The 19,684-nt window shown below is 42.6% G+C and overlaps 1 protein-coding gene and 1 long non-coding RNA gene across 3 annotated transcripts; one reads left to right on the forward strand and one right to left on the reverse strand.

The window, feature by feature from the left end:
• Positions 1-2,778: 2,778 nt before the first annotated feature.
• Positions 2,779-4,531, reverse strand: LOC143366779 (uncharacterized). The gene is made up of 3 exons (XR_013084812.1): positions 4,509-4,531; positions 3,758-3,962; positions 2,779-3,492 (listed from the first exon to the last, which is right to left on the reverse strand). It is a non-coding gene; the product is annotated as an uncharacterized LOC143366779 (long non-coding RNA).
• An 8,089-nt stretch (positions 4,532-12,620) lies between these two features.
• Hand (heart- and neural crest derivatives-expressed protein) lies at positions 12,621-17,968 on the forward strand. 2 transcript variants are annotated; one of them, XM_076808300.1, is made up of 4 exons: positions 12,621-12,980; positions 13,026-13,253; positions 14,121-14,753; positions 16,389-17,968. In XM_076808300.1, exons 2-4 carry the CDS (start codon positions 13,169-13,171, stop codon positions 16,547-16,549), a joined length of 879 nt encoding a protein of 292 aa, XP_076664415.1. In that variant the 5' UTR covers positions 12,621-12,980; positions 13,026-13,168; the 3' UTR covers positions 16,550-17,968. The 2 variants fall into 2 exon arrangements, with proteins under 2 accessions (XP_076664415.1, XP_076664416.1); XM_076808301.1 differs by having other exon boundaries at positions 12,625-13,253; positions 14,121-14,749.
• The last annotated feature ends 1,716 nt before the right edge of the window (positions 17,969-19,684 follow it).

Raw genomic sequence — 19,684 nt, forward strand, 5'->3', positions numbered from 1 at the left:
TTACTTAGGCCAGTGTTTTTACCTCCTCCAACATTTCTCTTACTTCGCTCAGCTGCACGCGATACAAGATTCGAGGGGACTGACGGGTAAGCCGAGAAGAGAATGAGCCGCCTGTTTTGTCCGTGGAAGAAATCGATACGCTGGCCTTTCGAGAAATTCGTTTTCGTCAAATTGCCCAATATTCAATCTCGGCCCCTTTTCCCCTTATTCGCGCAAAAGTCAACAGCTTCTCGAGCTTCGAAACAAGAGCTGGATAACTGGTACAGTAACAGGATCCATGAGCGAACGAAAAGAATTTATACGGCGCGAAAGGGGGTTGATTTTTATTAGGTACCCCCGAATGGAGGGGAAATGGGAATCGAATTGGGGTGGCGTGAATTGTTACGAAACATTGGCAAAACGGCGCCGGCGGTGTGTACCTATGTGGGAATTCGATGACATCATTAACCGAGGATGCTTTCAAGGGTTGCAAGTGCAGTTGTAACACGTGCTTAGAGCGCCCTTGGGAGCTTCTCCCTTCCGTGGGAAAGCGATCCTCATATTTTCACGAGCTAACCATTTGAGAAGAATCCGCGCGCCTCTCAGGGTAATTAACAACTCCAGGAATCAACCGGAGGAGCCTGTCTCTGGCGACTTCGGTAGCTTCGACAGAAAGTCCTTTAAATTCTTTTCATATCTTTATTGCTTTTAATAAAGCACTGACCTTTATTAAGTCAGGCTTACATCGCAACTTATAATCACAAATTGGTCACATGGGGTTCACTGCAAGCCAACGTCCTTTTTCAGTTACCATTTTCGTATTTTTGAATCTCTGAACTTTTCAGTGATAATTTTACATTCGTAACGCTCTTATAGTCTTTTTCGAGAAATGTCAATTTTCATGTGCTCGGATTTACATTTGAAATAGAAAACAGTTGTGGAAAGAAAGCAGTTTCTTTTGTTAAGATTCGCCAAATCTTTAAATTTTAATGGTAGTAAATAGGTATATTTTTACCTTTCGACTTTAAAATAAATTTTAGATTTTAATATTAAGGTCTGAAAGTTTACAGAAATATTGGCAGAGAAAAACAAATTTTCTGATATTTGATGCACCCCGTGTGACCACCAAGGGTTAATTATCTGTTACGCGTATAGATTTGCGGGTTACCCCTTCTAACTTGAATCACAGCAAATAAATCCAATCCAATCTAATCTAAACGTTTAAACGAACAATCAATAACAGTATAGAATACATTCCCGAAAATTTAGAGTGACAATTGGAAGGAATTGCCCCAATCAGTAACAAAATACCAAACGCAGCCCAGAAGACACGATTATTCCTCCCAATCTGATCAAGCATCGATCAGCAATGTACTCTAATTCATCCCCAAAGCAATGCCCACAAAACGCCCTTTTATATAAGCCACTTCTGAGTGTCACTTCCGAGTGACATCATTGTCGCTCGCTCACCTCTCTAACGTAACGCATTTAGTAATTGCGGAGGAGTCGGTGGATGGCCATGATTGCGTAAATGAGGGTGTCTGATGGTGGAACGGGACAAGGGCCGAATGGCGGCACCCCGTGGCGTGCAACACAGAGAATGGATTTCAGACTGATCGTCGCGACGCTCCGTGCCCCCGGGCGTGTGGTCGACATCTGCGAGCCGACCGTTTTTCCGCAATGAAAACGCAAGTGGAGAAACATCCCCCCTCCCCCGATTCTCTCGCACCGCTTATTTATGCCTCTCCGATTATCATGACTGTCCCAGCCTTTTTTTTCCACGCGTCATTAGCATGCACAATGATCTCGCCGGGCCAGTCGACGAGAATCCGCGTGGTTGCCGAATTTATGGAGGGGTTGCTTCTCCGTGGCTCATGGAATCGTATGGAAAACAGATGTCCGCAAGCTTTTTCCTCGGCGGACGTTGCGAGAATCGATTCCTGTTTACCTTTTCTATCCTCGAGGAGAAAGTTATTGCTTGATTTGCAACCCCTCCGCGGAAATAGCTGTTCTTTGTGTTATTAACAGGACCTTAGGTTCAAGGATGGCCCGGCTGAAGGGTCCGGTTGTACGACCTACTGATATTTCCTTTATTTGACTCAGCTCGATCCTTTATGATCCTCATACTTTCTCCCACTTTGCTTATTAAAAATGGCACAGTCAGTGTTAAACGGCACAATTTAACCCCGTAACGACACTGTGGGTGATTTCAAATTGAAATTTGAATATTTCAAAATTTATTTAACATTTCTGAGAAATTCTCTTATATTTCTATTTAAGGGGTCGTTCTACTTTGATCGGGCCAAACAATTTTTCTCAATAAATACACCATATAAGAAAATAAATATTTTTGGAATTTAGCAAGATTCTCTTATACCTATTCTACAAAAAATTAAAAAGATTTTTTTTAGTAATATAAGAAAATAATAAAAATATATTTTTTTTTATATTATAAAAGTCTTCTCTAGCTTAATAAATCTAGCTTAATAAATACCAAAAAGATTTATTTCATTATATATTGTATTTACAGAGAAAAATCTTTAAAAATAGCTTCATTTTTCGTTGGATCAAATTTGTAGAATGGCCCCTTAAGAATGTTTAGGCAAGGGGTATACAGCATATGGTTCTCTTTTACACCAAGAAAATCGAAGTTTGGGAGTGAAAGATTGATATACTATCGTCTATTAACACATTTGTCCAGAATATTGAAATGTAAAATTTTCTAGATTGTGTCGTTGCAGGGTTAATAAGCACTAATCAATGTCTCTCACATTTGTCAGCAATTACCTCATTCTCTCTTATCACCTAGACGTACTCCCCACCGCTAAAGGTTTCCCCGAGCACAGATCCTGAAATCCCAAAGCTTAGAAGGAACCTAAAAATGCAAATCCGACTGGAGCCGCGAGGACCGTGGCCCCCGGTTACGCACCTTGCTTCCGTTCGGAATCTCGGGTTTCAAGGGCACCAAGTCGACGTTCTCCGATTTCCAGGACACCGATCGCGACGTCAGCTCCTTTTCGCGAGATCGACAGAGGAGAGACGGGATCCCGCGATGGGACTGGCGCCGACCTCCCGAGACGCCCGCCTTTACAGCGTCGTCGAAACCAAAGGAACGTCCTCTTCGGCTTCGAGAGGATACCGTGTGTCGCGCGCCACCGAGCAACTCGACCGCCGCAATAAACTGTAACCGGAGGCCCCAAGGACACAATACGCGGCTGCATCTGTCAGGACACAATGCCAGCCGAGGATCCATCCTGTTTTAGTGATCCTCGGGTACCCCTGAAACGGAGGAAACACGGTTCGCCTTCATATCTGGCGCGCACGTGGAACCCACCCCGGGGTGATGACTTTGAAGCAACGTGCGCGAAAGGGACATTGCTTCCCCCTTTCAACCGTTACGCAACGGGTAACTGTAAAACGTCTCACGACCGTGACTAATTTCGAGGTTTCTTTGCATCCTGGTAACTGTGCACTGTCCCAATTGTTTGCGGAGAGGAACTCGGGATGAAGGCCCTGTAAAATATTTAGCGATGAAGGTGTAGCAAAGTGGAGACTTTTTGGAGAGATTCAGCGGGGTGGATAGTGTGAATCGCGAAGCGGTAGCAATAAAACAGTTGAAGTGGTTGCACGTGGGGGCGGCTAGGATATTGGGCGACCTACGTCAGCAATTTTCTGGTTTCGTGCTACCCATTTCGGGATTGTGCAGTTACTTATAAGTGAGAAATCATTTGGGAATAGAAAGGTGGGTGGTATGGAGGGTTGAAAAAAGTTTGCGTACCATTTAGTCGTGGGGAAAAAATCTGTGTCGAGTTTCGTGTAAAAGATCCTACCGATCGACGCCCACTGCTGCAACGATCTCGTCGCGGGTAATTCGATACGAGGGCGTCACTAGGGACTTCTTTTCCTTCTTGACAAGCTTCTTCTTCTTCTTCTTCCTCGTTTTCTGCTCCTTTTGATTCTTCTTTGTCAATTGGCACAGTCGACTTCAAACTCAATTTATTGCACTTAGGTACCAAACATTGCAAGCTAATCCTAAGGGTTCATGAATTGAAGAGTCCTTGTAGAACACACTAACAATAAGTGCCAAAATCAAAATCGTTTTTTCAGGTGAGAGAAAAAACTTCCCTGACATTGAATTGTTCACACAATTTCATTTGTTTTGATTGTTAAGTATGCGTAAGTATACGATAATCCAAGTGCATCACACAATTTTCTATTTTTTGCATTAATATAGTCGAAATTCATTTAAAAAAAATTGTATTTGTAGAAAACCCTATGCCACTTCTTAGTTGTAGGGAGAACTGAATGTGCCATTTATTTAAATTTGCTAGCAGTTTAAGTGCCAATTCTGTTTACCTATCGCTTAATTAGCTTTTACATTACTTTCTACAAAAAAACGGTACCATCTTTTGGCACTATTGGCAACTTATTTGCAAAGGGAAATTGCATTAAAATTCTATACTCTAGTATTACCATTGGCACGTAAAATATTTTCCGATAAAAAATATATTGTTGACTCTTCAGCTTACCTATGTCTCGTAGGCTTCCAGTCAGTAAACAAGAGAACGGTTGTATTCTTTATTGGGTGTATCGTTCGTAATAATTTATTACACTTACCGAAGAAAGGCTTGATTGATGACGCGGAAGTAAGTATTGGAAAGGAACATGTTTCAGCCTTAATGCGCGCGGTTTCCGGGGGGTAGGTATTATGAATCGCTTCATCTTCGATCTTGCGACTAGGGTTAAGGGAACATCCGGGAATCTCCTGCACCGCCAAAGGGATTCGCCCTAAACGGTAGACGTCCCAAGGGATGTTCCTCTGGTCGGGGCAACCTGTCGCATAAATACACAAGCTGGCACCTGTTTTCCTGCTTTCACGGTCACACGTGCGACTCTATCGCGCTGATCGCTCCAATTAATCCAATTAAAGTGCACCGACAGCAAAAGCGTAATAATCCTATTGATCGTACAAGGTAACTCCGGGACAGTCGGTTCACCTAACATAAAATGGCTAGTAAAACTAATAGGTTCGAAATAAAATAGTGTCGTTCACGTAGAAACTTTTTGGCTTAAAATAAATATTGACAAGTTTTTTCTGATTAAATAAATAATAATTTATTTTAACAGAATAGGCTTAATATGTTCAGAAAAACTGGCAGATATTTACTTAAGACGTTTTTACGCGAACACCACTTTATTAATTTATTTCGAAGCTGTAGTGTAAGTACCTGATTCATAGAACTATCGTCGAATGATGCTAATTAGACGAACCACGCACCGAAACATCCATTAGGAACTTAGGAAACTAGTCGGGGAGAGAAAAAGCGGTAGTAAATTGTTAGTGATAAGGGAAGGCGTCTGGTTTTGTGCTCGAATGTCGCCAGACACGGGATAACACGCTTAAATAATTATCCCCAGTTATCAGCCGCAGAAATGAGCTTTTAAGTGAAACACTGCGTGCTGCTGGTCGAATGCTGTAATCAGTAATTAATTTTCAAAGATATATGTATATAATCCCGTGCGTGTAATTAGTAATACAGACTGCCGGCTAATCTATCGATACTTTTGAGGGAAAATTTTTTTCCCTCCCTCCTCCCTTTTCCGGGATTCTTCCCTGGCGGGAAGACTTGTTACACTTTTCCCCGTTTTTTCCTCACTGCTCGTTCGGTTTTTTTTCTCCGCTTCTTCTGGCAGATAGCGGAGAAAGTGATTGGTCGAGTGGCGGGCTGCCAGTCTGGGCCCCGTAAGCGTCGCAGAAACTTCTTGACAGACCTCGAGACACTGTCAAAGGGAAACGCCGCGCGATCGAGCAACCACTTCTGAAGACGACTAATTTCTTCCCTTTGATGCCAGGCGACCGATTACCACGCCTTTCCTGAGCACCACGCTTTTCCGACGGAATCTCCTCGAGGGGGGTGTAAGTTTTTTTTTCACCGAGACCACGAAAGTGCGTGTTTCGTTACCTAAAGACCTTAAAAAAAAGAAACACCAAACCTGTACAAATACTATCCCAATTTCGTACGTAGGTAACATTCTTCGATAAGCAAATGAAATAAGGGTAAAACAGAAATTAGAATAGGTGTCCATTCAAGAAGAAGAACAAGCTTTCGACCCCTAAGTACCCCATACATTATAATTTCTACGGTGCTCCAGAATTCAACAAGACTCGAAAATAAAAGTCCGCGTTCCCTTTCACCCCCAATTTTGTCTAAAAAAATTATTCAGCGCAGCGCTAGGGCAGGGGAGGAAGACGATCGAAAGAGGCGACTGGAGTGCGTTCACGAATCAGAGGATCGGAGGGGTGTGCGTGAGCCGCGGTTTCCCACAAGCTCGTAGAAGCGATTAGAGGGTGATTAGAAGAAGGTGTTCTGGATTGCGTCCCACCACCGCAAAAAGCGGCCGCCGTGCGTGTCCACGCTCCCCTCGCCACTTTTACACCCCCGGGTCGAGTACCTAGCAGACACCGAATTGGCTGATACGGGGTTGGAAGCAGCTTCTCCTCTCACCCCCCTCCTTCTTCGACAGGGCGCCGTGCGACGCACGCTCCTTTTTTTTACCCCCTCTGTCACGATTATTGCTCCATAGACGCCACGACCAACAGACTTCCGGTGATAAGGGCGAAAGAAGGTTGCGGTAAAAAGCCGATTATCCTCGGCAATGGATAATAATTCCTGTGGCTGGGCTCAAGAAGGGTGAACGTCAAAAGTCACACATTTCACTAATTTTTATTGTTATTTATTTAAACGGCACCTTGGTATGCAGATTGCTCGGTTATAATACTTTCAATTCAAACACGCCCCTGATTTTTTATTTTTGGTGGAAAGACTGAATACATTAAAGAAGATTACATTCTCGAACTCACCCACAGATTTAATACAGACAGGGCTTACAGACGTATCGCAACCTTGGGAGAGAAAGTGAATCCGTGCTTCTAAGTACGTCAAAGTAATTAGCATTTAGAATTAAGAGGGGAAATTTAATAGTATCGAAACGGTGACGGTGACTTAATAATATGATCGAGGTACCCGCTGGGCCTTCAACTCTACTTAATCTGGCCCCGAGGCCGCCATGATCGCTGACCTACTTGGGGGGGACAAACAATTTTTTCCGGGAGAAACGCGTGCCGGTCTCGTGGCCTCGAATTTCCGGGGCTACGCGCCCGCCAATTATTATTTCCTCCCGGTTAAGTAGGCTACTTTTTTTCAGGAAAGGCCCGACAGGCGTAAACAACGGGTTGGGCCGCGGTGTTCTGCGATCTATCGGCGCGCAGCTACCGGGATTTATTTATTTTCCACGCGACGACACGTGGTTCCTCTTCCACCGTCTTTCTCCGTTCTCTCCGAGGTCCTCGCACTTCCCGTGCCGCCCTCGAGGCTGCGCATTCAAACAGCCCCCGTTTCAGACACCGCAAAGATTTTAGCGAATTCTTTACTCAACCAATGTCACTCCAATTCCATAAAAAAAAAATCAACTCGTTCCACTGTTCAACGAGACAGAGTTGGTTGGTTATTCGGAATATATTCGATCGCGGTCGACGCCTCCAGAAGGAGAGGAGACGCGGCTCCGGGGCCATTTGTAGAGAGATCGATAATCGTTAAAAGTTAATCTCTCAGAGAGGAGCAGAAGTTACACGGGTAAATGGTGAGGCTCCATAGAGAGAGAGAGAGCCGGAGCAGCGAAGTTGGAAATGGCCCGGAGAGGAAGGAAGAGAGAGAGCAGCGGGAACCGCGCGAGCGGAGAGGAAGAGAGAAATTCAGAGGGGCCATGTGGCGTTTCAGGAGATATCAAATCATACTACGTGTACGCCATGCCGCCCCCTAAATATAGTTTATTGCGTTACCGAGTATTAATGGAGCTTCTATAGAAAGGACAGAGACGGACGCCAGCTCGGGAAATCCAAAATAACACCGTCGATCTCGCGTCAATAACAACTTCTTTCATTTTGCGTCGATACATTCAGGATACCTGAGATATTTTCTTTTAGAAATGATTGTAGAGGGCTGAGTTGTAGAGCAACAGTTACGTGGAACCTCGGCTATTCGCCATTTTTTTTTACATTTGTAATTCGAATGGCACCATAAAGATATTCAATAATAATAATAATTATTAGCAGGCTTAACGAGGATGGCGTGAGCCTGTGACTGACCCAATTCCTTTGCAGAAAATGTCCCCTTTTTAACTAGTTTACACATTTTTTTTTTAAGAAGGCCCGTTTTATTATCGTCGAAGGAATCCCACACAGTCAACTGGAGTCGCGTTTGTTGTTCCAAGTTCCCGAAAATGCGGGGGAACTGATTTATACGAATTTTTTCACGCCTCTGCTGTATCTCTGGTTTCGTGCCGTAGGTTGTTTTCAATTAACTCTCGTCATACCACTGTTCTTTGTCCGCCTCTAGCTGTCAACTTCCAAGTCACTGTTTCCACATTTCTCTAAATATTTGAGGAGCAACTCGAAATAGAGCGCTCGTCACTCGAATCCAGAGATAGGCAACGATTTTATTTAATTAAAATTTTGGAATAACGAATAAATGTGGAAGAAATTATTGACGAATGAAAAAATTCAGTTTATTCGTCGAATGATCTAAAGTTAAGGTAACCTTTACTGGACCCGCTATTTAAATAATTTTTTATTTAGTTAATGCCCAACTTTCAGCATTCTGTTCCCTTTCGAGTTTGATAAAGGGGCTTCTGTGTGGTCCAAGTTTCGATCAAACCACCAATTTTCATCTTCCAACTGGTCCATTTCCTCTAAAACCACTGATCATTCGAATCTCTTAGGGAGCAGTGGTCGAAGAGATAATTGAATGAAGATTGCAGTTTGAATCGTGACCTTTCTAGGCTACCATATTCACCACTGAAAAATTCCACTTTCTTCTGTGAAGTTTGTCATTGCCAAGCATGCGGAATGAAAGGAAACGACACCTAGCGACTCGGGCTATGGACGCTGTGGTGACTCCGAAGGAGGGCCATAATCGTGCCAGATTTCGGATGTGTTCCGGTGTCACAAATCGAAAACATAAACACTGGCCTCGTACACGTGTCCTCTGTATATCATAAACTCCTGGACGGTCGAGAAGCCTGTATAGCCCGGCTGCCTTTTCCTCTCGCTTACTACGTCCGCTTCTCGAGTTCATTCATGAAAACCTGACGGCCCTTTAAACCGTAACCGAGGCAGTAATGGCCCCCTAAACGGGGACCTTCCTTTCTTCCCACAGTTTCTTTTCGACGAACGTGAATTAATCTCAGAGTAGCAAATAAGTGACGAGTGTCAAATAATTCAGATTTTGTAATATTGTAGTATTCCTAAGGACTATCAAAAATCATTGCCCAGCCATCCTCCCAGTGGCGCACTCAGGATTTAATCTTACGGGAGCCGAGTTGAAGGGATAAAGATTTCATAGCTACTTATGTAATAAAGCTACAAATAAATAAATAAAATAAAATAAAAAATCCAGTTTCCTTTTCTTTTTACAAAGTTCGTGAATTACATTAATCTCCTTACTTCCTTTTTTTTTCTTCTCATTTGTTATTTTTTAACAAAAACTGCAGTTGTCGCTTTCTCAGAGGAAACAGAAGAAGTCACTTTCTCGATAATGGTAACAGGGAGCATCTTCTCGCCGAGCGGGGTGCAACGAAGGGGTTACTCCTCGGAATAATAAACAAACCCTTTTTGTTCGTCGTCTACCGACGCACAGTGGCTCGTTGTTGAGGGAAAGAGATCCCCGATCTCGGTTAATAAAAATCGGAACGGTGTCGCGTTTCAAGGAGCACCGCCGCCCGATTCACCCGGTGGGGAATTACCTAAAGTCCTTTGACTATGCTCGATAGGGTGAGCACGCTGACACGAGCTACCGAAAAGGCCACTGTTCCTGGAAAATCCATCTTAAATCATCTTTATCGTCGTAAACCTCACTTTGAACGCCTCGTTCGGGCGACGCGTTGAGTCCATTCACGACCGTGTGTAACGAAATGTTAAAAGGTTGTTTACAGAGACTGTAGCCGATTAAAGGGGGCACGATATGGCGGCGAAAATGGGCCGATATTTTCTGGAGCCTATTTCCTCGAATTTGCTCGTACATAATTGGGGGCAAGATACCTAAGGTTTCTTAATAAATTTCAAAAAAATTTAATATATATATATAATATATATATATAACAAAAAGGAAATGTTAACCCGTAAAGACAGCAACTTTTCTCATACACAAATATATATAATAAATTTCAAAAAAATTTAATATATATATAATAAATTTAAAAAAAAATTAATATATATCTATAATAAATTTGTGTATGAGAAAAATTGCTGACTTTACGGGTTAACATTTACTTTTTGTTAAATTACTAAGTAGTGTTCGTTTTGTAGTATATAATTTAGATAACAAATAAAGTTTGTTGATTCGATAGAAATATATATATATATATGTTATCTAAATTATATACTACAAAACGAACACTACTTAGTAATTTACCAAAAAGTAAATGTTAACCCGTAAAGACAGCAACTTTTCACATACACAATTTCGAGGTAAGATGCTTATACACTTGCAGTATAAAAAACTTATTTGTTAAGCACCTCAATCTCATTGTGGTGCCATTTTTCTTTGCTGCAGCATAACCTTCTTGAAAACATGTATTATGTTGCCTGTTAAACCATGCCAAGTGATATCGTTTAGCAATTTTGTTAATATCTATTTTGCTAATAAACTCTGAGTTATGGTTGCTTGGCATCCTCCCCCTAATTACCTTATTGAAAAATAAGTTTCTCTCTCCCCATTTGGGACAACGAAGTCCTTGCCCTCCACTCTTCTCTCTTTTAATAACTCTCTTTCCTCACGATTATTTATTTATTTATTTATTTAATGAGTAATGCACCCCCTGTATTACAGAACGTGCAATGCAAAGGAGAAAGAGACGAATAGGAAATTATGGTTATCAATTTATCGATTCTATTCATTTTTAAACTGCTAAAAATAATAGGCGCGGTAAGAATATTAATCGGTCGAGTATCGAGCAGCGTACAGAACGAGTGAAAAAGATGAGCGACGACGCGTTGACGTTGATCCAAGGTGACAGTGGGAGCTTTTTGCCATCCCGTGGAAGCATTGCCCTGGGAAAAAGGCAGATAAAGCCACTTATGGCCGTGCTGGCTACGCTGAAGAGATCGCGCGGCTGACCGCTACTATTTTCAGCTCTTTTTGCTACTAATTACGGCGCTCGTGGAAGCCGACCTTTATCGAAAGCCTCTCGAGCTTCGGGACACTTCAGATTAAAAGTCCGCCACGAATTTAAAATAGGACAAGTCCTACTCGTCGAAATTCGACGAAACACGCGATGCAACGCTTTTCTCCGTGTTTAATTATAAACCGACGCGAACGGCGGCGGGTTAAAAGTGGCCTGGAGAAGGATCTTCCCTTTCACGCGCACTGGGGCCCCCGCGCTGAAACGAGCTGTACACATAGAGAGCTTATCAGAGGGTAGAACAGCGAAGAATCTTCTTTTTCGCTGAATCGCAATCATTGCGCCACTTCTGTATTTATTGTTAACTCAATATATGGTTTACGAAAAGTTCGGTGAAGTATTTTAAGGGAGGAGCCTGGTGTAATCGGCAGACATCAAAGTTCTTTTGGGGAATCTTTTCTGAGGAAACTATACCTGCAATCTTTTTATAATTTTCAGGCTATATTATTATGTACTCGAAGAAACGAAGAACCTATTTTTTATATAAAAGTAACACGGTAATTCCAAACGGCGCAAGTGTTTCGGTAAGACTTTTTCTTCGGAAACTATACCTGCAATATTTTTAAAACTTTCAGGCTGTATTATTATGTACTCAAAGAAGCGAAGAAGCTATTTTTTATATAAAAGGGAAACAGTAATTCCAAACGACGCAAGTGTTTCGGTAAGACTTTTTCTTCGGAAACTATACCTGCAATATTTTTAAAACTTTCAGGCTGTATTATTATGTACTTGAAGAAGCGAAGAAGCTATTTTTTATATAAAAGGAAAACGGTAATTCCAAACGACGCAAGTGTTTCGGTAAGACTTTTCGTTCGGGTGCAATTAAAATAATTGTAACATTATAATACATCTAGCATCTCCAAATCGAACTTACCCCTCCGTCGCAATAAAATCCCACTCGCAAGTCCTCAACTAAATCGCACTAAAAGAATCACTAAATAACTAGAACAAGATACGTCTCGACCCAGGACACTCGCTGGGAATTGTATAAAGTGTACCGAGGAAGCAAAACAACTCCATGCAAGATCTACTTCACCGTACCATGCGAGTTCCGCGAAGCAAGACTCGCAGCCTCGGTCGAAAGCGGTGGAAATCGGTGGAGGAAAAACGACGAACGGAAATATCGCGGATGGTGTGACTAATAGCCGCGGGGGATTCGCGTGCTATCGCGAATCGGAGCGTAGGATATGGCGGTTGCTCCGGTGTACCCTAAATCATGGCCCGCGGCGCCGCGGCTGATTCCCCTTCAATTTACTAATTGAATCGAGAATCGTCCGCATGGGCGTCGACCACTCGGCGCTCCGCCCTTCGGACCAGGCTCCATGACCCTCTCCCTCGCCTCTACACCCACTGGCAAGAATTTTCGAGTTAGCGAGCAGCCAGACTCAGCCACACGCGCTCAATGCGACCTCCGCGTCATCCCAAATCTCCCTTCTCAGTGGCACTTGGACTGCATCCGGAAACGCATCGTCCACGGCGTGTCACGCGTGCCTGGTATTCGGATAAAATCAACCCCTGTCAGTGGCTGAAGAAACCAGATAGAGCGAACCTCGCGGGAAACCAACCCTTGCTCTCTGGGTGACGACAGAGTGACCATTTTGCAAAGTTTCCATTGCGAACTGACCCTCTCGCGAAGATTTAATTTCTGATCTCGAGTGACGGTAGAGCGGTCCTTTTGTAGCCTTGCAAACTTTCAACGTCGCTCTTGCTCGAAAGCAGAGCGAATTTTTGCTCGGTAAAGGGGACGTTAATTAGCCCTCGCGGTGGAGTAATTTTCATTGGCTCGAGGGACATTGGGTGGAAATAAGTGTTTGGAGCACCTCCGTCGGACTGTTCCGTTGGAGTCGGTGGTGGAAGTTTGAGTTGCACGGAGTTCGAAGTATTTTACTCGGCTTTGGGGGTTGGTGGAATCTTCTGTGAATTGTGTCGAGTTTTTGGGAAAGGGAGAACAATGATGCTGGGGGGTTACGAGGCGCAGCCGGAATACTATCCGCAGTGGCATCAACCCTACAACTATGTCACGCAGTTGCCTTACGGTAAGTAGTAACGATAACACAGGGGCGCAAAATTCAGTGTCGTAAAAGAGTTAACCCTTCGTCGTTACATGGGCTGCATCGCATCCCAGGAAATGTTCCACTTCAATTGTCTCACCTTTGCAAGTTCGAAATGAATTTACAGCTTAATATTTAAAAGTTTGATGAATTTTAACAAAAATCATCCCTTTTTTCCTACGACTACCTATTTTTATACGATGCTGGCACTGGGGTGCAGTGAACCTCGTATGATCAGTATCTGATTACAAGAAGCTGTGACCACGGAGGGTTAAAAATGTATGCTGGTGTTATAGGGGTGTCGACTTCGATACGCGAAATTAACCTTCGAACTTAATTTCGCAACTTGCTTTGACGTTTTTACGCTGTAATATCCATACCTATCGAATTAAATTAGTAGCGAAGAATGAGCCGTGGTGTGAAATTGTTATTCTGCTTTTCGAATTCAACACCCAAAAATATATCCAAAAAAACTGAGCTATCGGACAAAATATTCTCTTCGCTTCATCCAACAAAATTCTCTCCTCGAAAATTGATACGAGACATTCGGAGCAAAGACGGATTAACCCAAATTTTGGGGAAAATTGAGTTAGTAGCAATAACGAAAAATTAATTTTTTTTCAATGCGGGTTAGTCCGTTTTTGCTCTCAATCTCCTCTGTAATTTAGGCCACAGAACTTTCATCGAAATTTCCGAATTACCTCCCCTTTTACTCCCACAATTAACACCATATACTCGAACATAGATCTACGAACACACTTCGAAAGAATATCCTACGTGCCCGACTCATATAAATTGTAACAGACCGCTCGAGCAACAGCTGAATAATTCAGAGCAACCATTTCTGTGCAGGTCCACTGAACGTGCCCGACGCGGACAGCCAATCGACGTACTGGGGCGCGGATTCCGGGATCTCCGGGGGTAGTTCCGGCGCAGGGAGTCCCACCGCCTCGACGCCACCCCTGATCGAAGAGATCGGCGTCCAGGAGACCAGCTACTCCCCCTTGCAGCAGTACCCTCACTCCTCGATGAGCCAGCACTACCCGAGCCACCCCTATCCGCCCCAGCAAGACATCTCTCACCATCACCTCCACCACCATCACCAATTGAGCCACCGAAGGGACGCCGATTACACGGCCGTCTCGTCCATCAGCCACGTGGACAGTGCCCTTCAGCAACACCTTCGGCAGGGCGTCGGAGAGGGTGGCGTGGTGGTCAGGCCCAAGAGGAGGAACACAGCGAACAAGAAGGAACGGAGACGGACCCAGAGCATAAACACAGCGTTCGCGGATCTTCGTGATTGCATACCTAACGTCCCAGCGGACACCAAGCTCTCCAAAATCAAGACGCTGAGGCTAGCCGCGTCCTATATCGGCTACCTGATGGCGGTTCTCGAAAGCGACGAGGGAGAGGAACCGCAGACCTTCCGCGCGGAGATTCTGTCGAACGGCAGGAGGAACAAGACGGCTCAGGCGAATCAGGTTGGTAGGTTTGCGATTTTTATACAGAGTAGCCGTCAGTCTGGGATTAGATTTTCAAAGTGACATGGGACTGGAATTATTTGTCAAGTCACTCGAATAAACATGGTAGCGCTTATTATTATTATTATTAAGCGTCTTTATTGCACAAAGGTACAGAAATTAATACTTATACCTCTGTTTATTATTAGTCTAGGGAAATATTATTGCAAAATTGTGCACTTTGTTGTGTGGGAAAAAATAAGTTGCACACGAATCAATTTATCAGTCATATTACCATGGAAATTCTACGTTCTAATTATGTATGTAAGTAAACTTGAGAGTGATGCAATCAATAATTCCAGTGCTGAATTTTAAACTTTTGTAATGTAAAATTTTCCCCATATTTTCTGCGTTAATTATTATTAAACGTCTTTATTGCACAAAGCTACAGAAATTAATACTAATACCTCTGTTTATTATTAGTCCAGGGAAATATTATTGCAAAATTGTGCACTTTGTTACGTGGGAAAATATAAGTTGCACACGAATCAATTTATCAGTCATATTACCATGGAAATTCTACGTTCTAATTATGTATGTAAGTAAACTTGAGTGATGCAATTAATAATTCCAGTACTGAATTTTAAACTTTTGTAATGTAAAATTTTCCCCATATTTTCTGCGTTAATAACTCACCAGACCTCGTGCTGGGGTCGTACCTCTCACTTTACGTCACTTTGTTCACAACACAGAGGCGTTCGGAATAAAAGAGAATTCTCTTCAATAATTTGAGAAACTCGGGTCTAAAGAGGCACTCGAATCACACCGATTGCTTTCACAGGAAAGCTTCCCTAAGCACGCCTGCACACGGTGGCGAAGAACTTCTACTTTCCCCGCGGACTGTTTCCAAGCCTCTCGGAGCACTTTCGTAAGCGTTGCCATCGAGTAAACATCGCTCACTTAATCGGGTCTCGTTTGTCGCCGCTTGAGAACTCGATCTTAAACTCGTCATCGTGCGTTAAGATTGTTTGAACCAAGGCAAGGGTACAGAGGGGCGAAAGAGAGGGAAGTTTTCATTGCACGCGCGTGTGCCATGAACCTCGAGCCGAGAGATCTTCGTCGAATCGTGGCTAATTTGTCCCTCACTCCGAAATTTATGATACCTAGTACAAGTAGAAGAAACGCTAATATCGCAGACTTCGTGTTGGAACTGTTAAGAGACGATAAAAACGATCGTAGAATTGGTAATTTAATCCAGAACAGCGATCTAAATTGTCTAAAACCTTTATTGAATAATACATTTTCGATAGAACATAAAACAGTGGTGTGTACCGGAAAAATAATTTTCGGGAAGCGACGGAGGAAATTGGTTGCGGTTGGATTGTCAGGTATCGCAGGTTTTCAGCTATTAGCCCAAAGTGTATCATCGTTTCCCTAATTTTTACTCCAGGGACGCGTGTTTTCCTCAGACCCCGTAATTTGTGGCTTTCCCTGTTTTCTGCGGCTCTTCACCACCCACGGAGAGTTTTCTGCCTTTCGAAGGGTCACGAACCATTGAAACCAGAGTTGGGCTTTACCCGAACAATCTTCCGATGAAGGTTCCAAGTGGGGATTTATTTGCATCGCCCAATTTTCCTTTTTTTTTTTATTTTTATTACAGAACGAGTCATGCTTGCACCCCACCTCGAGCCTAGGACCCGAGGAGTCGTCGAAGAGCAAAGGACGAACCGGATGGCCGCAGCATATGTGGGCCCTCGAATTGAAGCAAGAATCACAGGCCAACCAGATGCAATAAAATCACCGATCTCTATCTATTTCTGAACCCAGCGGCTGCTGTCCGACCACAGATATCCAGATGAATCGAATGGGAACCCACTATTTTCCACTTTCCCCAACGAATCACGAAATTCCGTGAAACTTAATTTATTTAGACGATCGCGGTTTGGAGAAACGTACGAAGGCGCGCCTAGGATTAATTAGAGTGAACTTGAATAATACATTCGCGAGGCTCCTGGCGATTAGAGAATTCGAGATTTCGGAGAAAATTCTATTCTTTTGCTTGGAGTTTACGAGGGTGGAGATTTCCTCGTGGAAACGACGTGGCTGCTGTGAAAAGCGAGCGATCGTTTGTAAATACGCGTCTCTGCCGAGTATACGTCGCACGTGTAAATAAAAGTGTCTTCTTTCGTAGTTAATCGCATATCTCTGGTGGGCGGGTAAACGAGTACAAGTCGGATTTATTAATTTTTTTAGGAAGACACTTAGAGTAGCTAAAGTGCTATGTGAACTTTGAACGTGGAAGTTAATAACATATCTGTTAGAAGAAACTTTTATTTTTAACTTCGATTCACAAAAAAGAACAAAGAGAAACTATTTAAGCTTGAGGTAAAATTTTACTTATGCTCCTTTGCGCGCCCACCAGAGACATGTTAACCCTCTACTTTGGCTTCCCTCTTTATTGTTCAGGCGTTAATAAGGAATTAGATATTGACGCTGGGACAACAGTGCTCAGGCAGCTGTAAGATTCTTTCGTTCTTAAACTTATTAGCCTTTGAAGCGCATTTGTTTAATCGATGAGAAGGAAAACAGGAGCGTTGAAGCTTTTGAGGGGTTGGACGTTATAGGGGGTGAGTTTCTTCAGTGAAATTAATAGGAAGTGAATATTCGTTCTAAAAGATAAAGGGTTTTTAAAGCTAAATTACCAACAGGAAACCAAGGTACAGAGGGTTAACAAATTATTTGGGGGTGTGTATCGATGCCATCGAAGCTAAGGGGTCACGGAAAGTAACTCTATTAGGTCAGTGCAGAAGTTCATTTGCTTTATGAAACCAAAATCTTGATTAAAAGTAAAAATATGTTACATCGACGACATTTCACTACTTTTCTGGCAACGGTACGAGTAGATGCGGTAAGAAAGACGTTTCCTTATACCTGACATTACCTGACAGTGAGCAAAGGAACTTTTGCACTAACCTAATAATTTCATAGTGATCTGGTAGAACGTAGTTCCTTCAATTCGTTTATTACACATGAAAATTTAAACACGGTCTCTGCTTCTTTTGCTGTTGGAAAGTTCAAAGCGGCGCAAAGATGTCGAAGACTTCCGAACGCGTACTACTTGTCACTTCGATCGTTAGGATTAAGAGCAGTCACTAAGATGCTTGTAAACTTTTGTATAAAGTACCGTATATCAGCGATGTATAAACAGTCACTAGCAATAAATAGACTATCGTAACTTAAACCGTGTTCCCGCGTTTTCAGTGCCCTGGAGGGAAATAGGAAGCTCCTAGCAATCTGTTTACCACAGTTTCCTTTCAACCTACTTCTACCTTTGACAATAGAAAACAGGATTACCTAACTTTTAATATTCAATATTCACCACCCACGCTTTCATTTGTAATCACAAGTACGAGGGAATTCTTCTAAGGCAATCATTTGGTCCGGTATCAATATTATCATTTTAAAAAAAATTTACTATAAATTATTTTATGCTTTTTAGTATTCCAGACTTTTAATCTTTATTATCTACGTTAAATTCTATAAAGGTTGGTTTTTTAAAAAAAAAATTTACTACAAATTCCACCAAAGACAAATGTTGAGCGCAATTTGAGAGGCTTTCAAGTGGAGCAGATCGCAGCTCTCGTGTCAAGGCCTTCCTTCTCGTAGGGAAACGCGTTTCCCTCAGCTACACGCTGCGACAGCATTGTTCAATGCCGACGGGTCTCGAATTTCCTGGATAACCTGGCGCCGGCACTTGATCCGTGGTAGCTCCTTAATCTTCGCGTGTCGCTGATGCATCCATTGAAAGGGAAGAAGATCCCCTCGGGTCTCCCACGCGACTACACCGATCTCCCAATTCTCTCGTGTTTCGTTTCACATGAAAAAAAAAAATGAGCAGCAGACATCAGCAGCCGAACACTATTTAACGTAGATAAAATCCCCTTCAAAAGCGTTACGTTGTCCAAGGGCGTTCACAGACTCTGGCGATGGCACGATCCATTTTGTAATGCCAAATTAATTAAAAATTTAAGACAGAAATTTAAAAATATTGATTTTTTAGTATAAACTTAAGGGGTCAGGCGGCCGAAAAGAGGCGAATATTTGTGAATTTTTTTTGAAGAAGCGGGAGCGTATGTTTTCACAAAACTTTTTGCGCTTAGAAGAGCAACATTTAAAGAACATTTGGTAATTTTTTCGTGAAAAAATATTCATGTTTATAATAAAATAACAACCGATTTTCAAATCCTGATTTTTTTCGCGTGATTTTTGCACGAAAAATCAGGATTTCAACTTTAAATAGCCGCCATTTTGTTTTAAATTAATATTTCGAAAAATTCTCTCCGTCAACCTGAGGACACATTAATATACTAACGAAATCGTTTTCGTCTTTTGATTTTAGATAATCTGGTTCCGAATGGCAGTGCTGAACGCAAAAAGCAAATTTATAAAAATGCTTCGTGGATGTCGGTTGCTACTTTATTATAAACATAAATATTTTTCTACGAAAAAATTACCAAATATTCTTTAAACGTTGCTCTTTTAAGCGCAAAAAGTTTTGTGAAAATATACGCTTCCGCTTCTCCAAAAAAAATTCACAAATATTCGCCTCTTTCGGCCGCCTGACTAGGTATAACCCGTTAATAAAAATCAGTTTTTAAAAGTAAGCGATTTTTTGTCAAAACCAGGGGAAGGCAACTGCCCTTTTTCCCTGCCCCTTCGGGTGCCCAACGCTCTGTCCTTATTCACACCTTCTTCTTCCCTTTATCAATCGAGACTAAATATTTACGGCGCCTTTCGAGGACGCCTCTATTCAATCGTCAAAGACGTCCCGATGTTTAGGTAAGTGGATAACCGTTGCGTGAATAAAATTATGATCTTGTATATTGTAACCGCGATCTGTCTCATACTATAAACGGACGTTCGATAACAGTCGCGTCTTCGTTGCAAAAACACGAC

Source organism: Andrena cerasifolii, chromosome 3 (assembly GCF_050908995.1).
Source record: "Andrena cerasifolii isolate SP2316 chromosome 3, iyAndCera1_principal, whole genome shotgun sequence".
NCBI lineage: Eukaryota > Metazoa > Arthropoda > Insecta > Hymenoptera > Andrenidae > Andrena > Andrena cerasifolii.

Coding starts and splice junctions, on each gene's coding strand:
- Hand (XM_076808300.1), top strand. CDS start 13,169: ATGATGCTGGGGGGTTACGAGGCGCAGCCGGAATACTATCCGCAGTGG. Junction 13,254..14,120: donor TGTCACGCAGTTGCCTTACG/GTAAGTAGTAAC, acceptor ATTTCTGTGCAG/GTCCACTGAACGTGCCCGAC. Junction 14,754..16,388: donor GGCTCAGGCGAATCAGGTTG/GTAGGTTTGCGA, acceptor TTTTTATTACAG/AACGAGTCATGCTTGCACCC.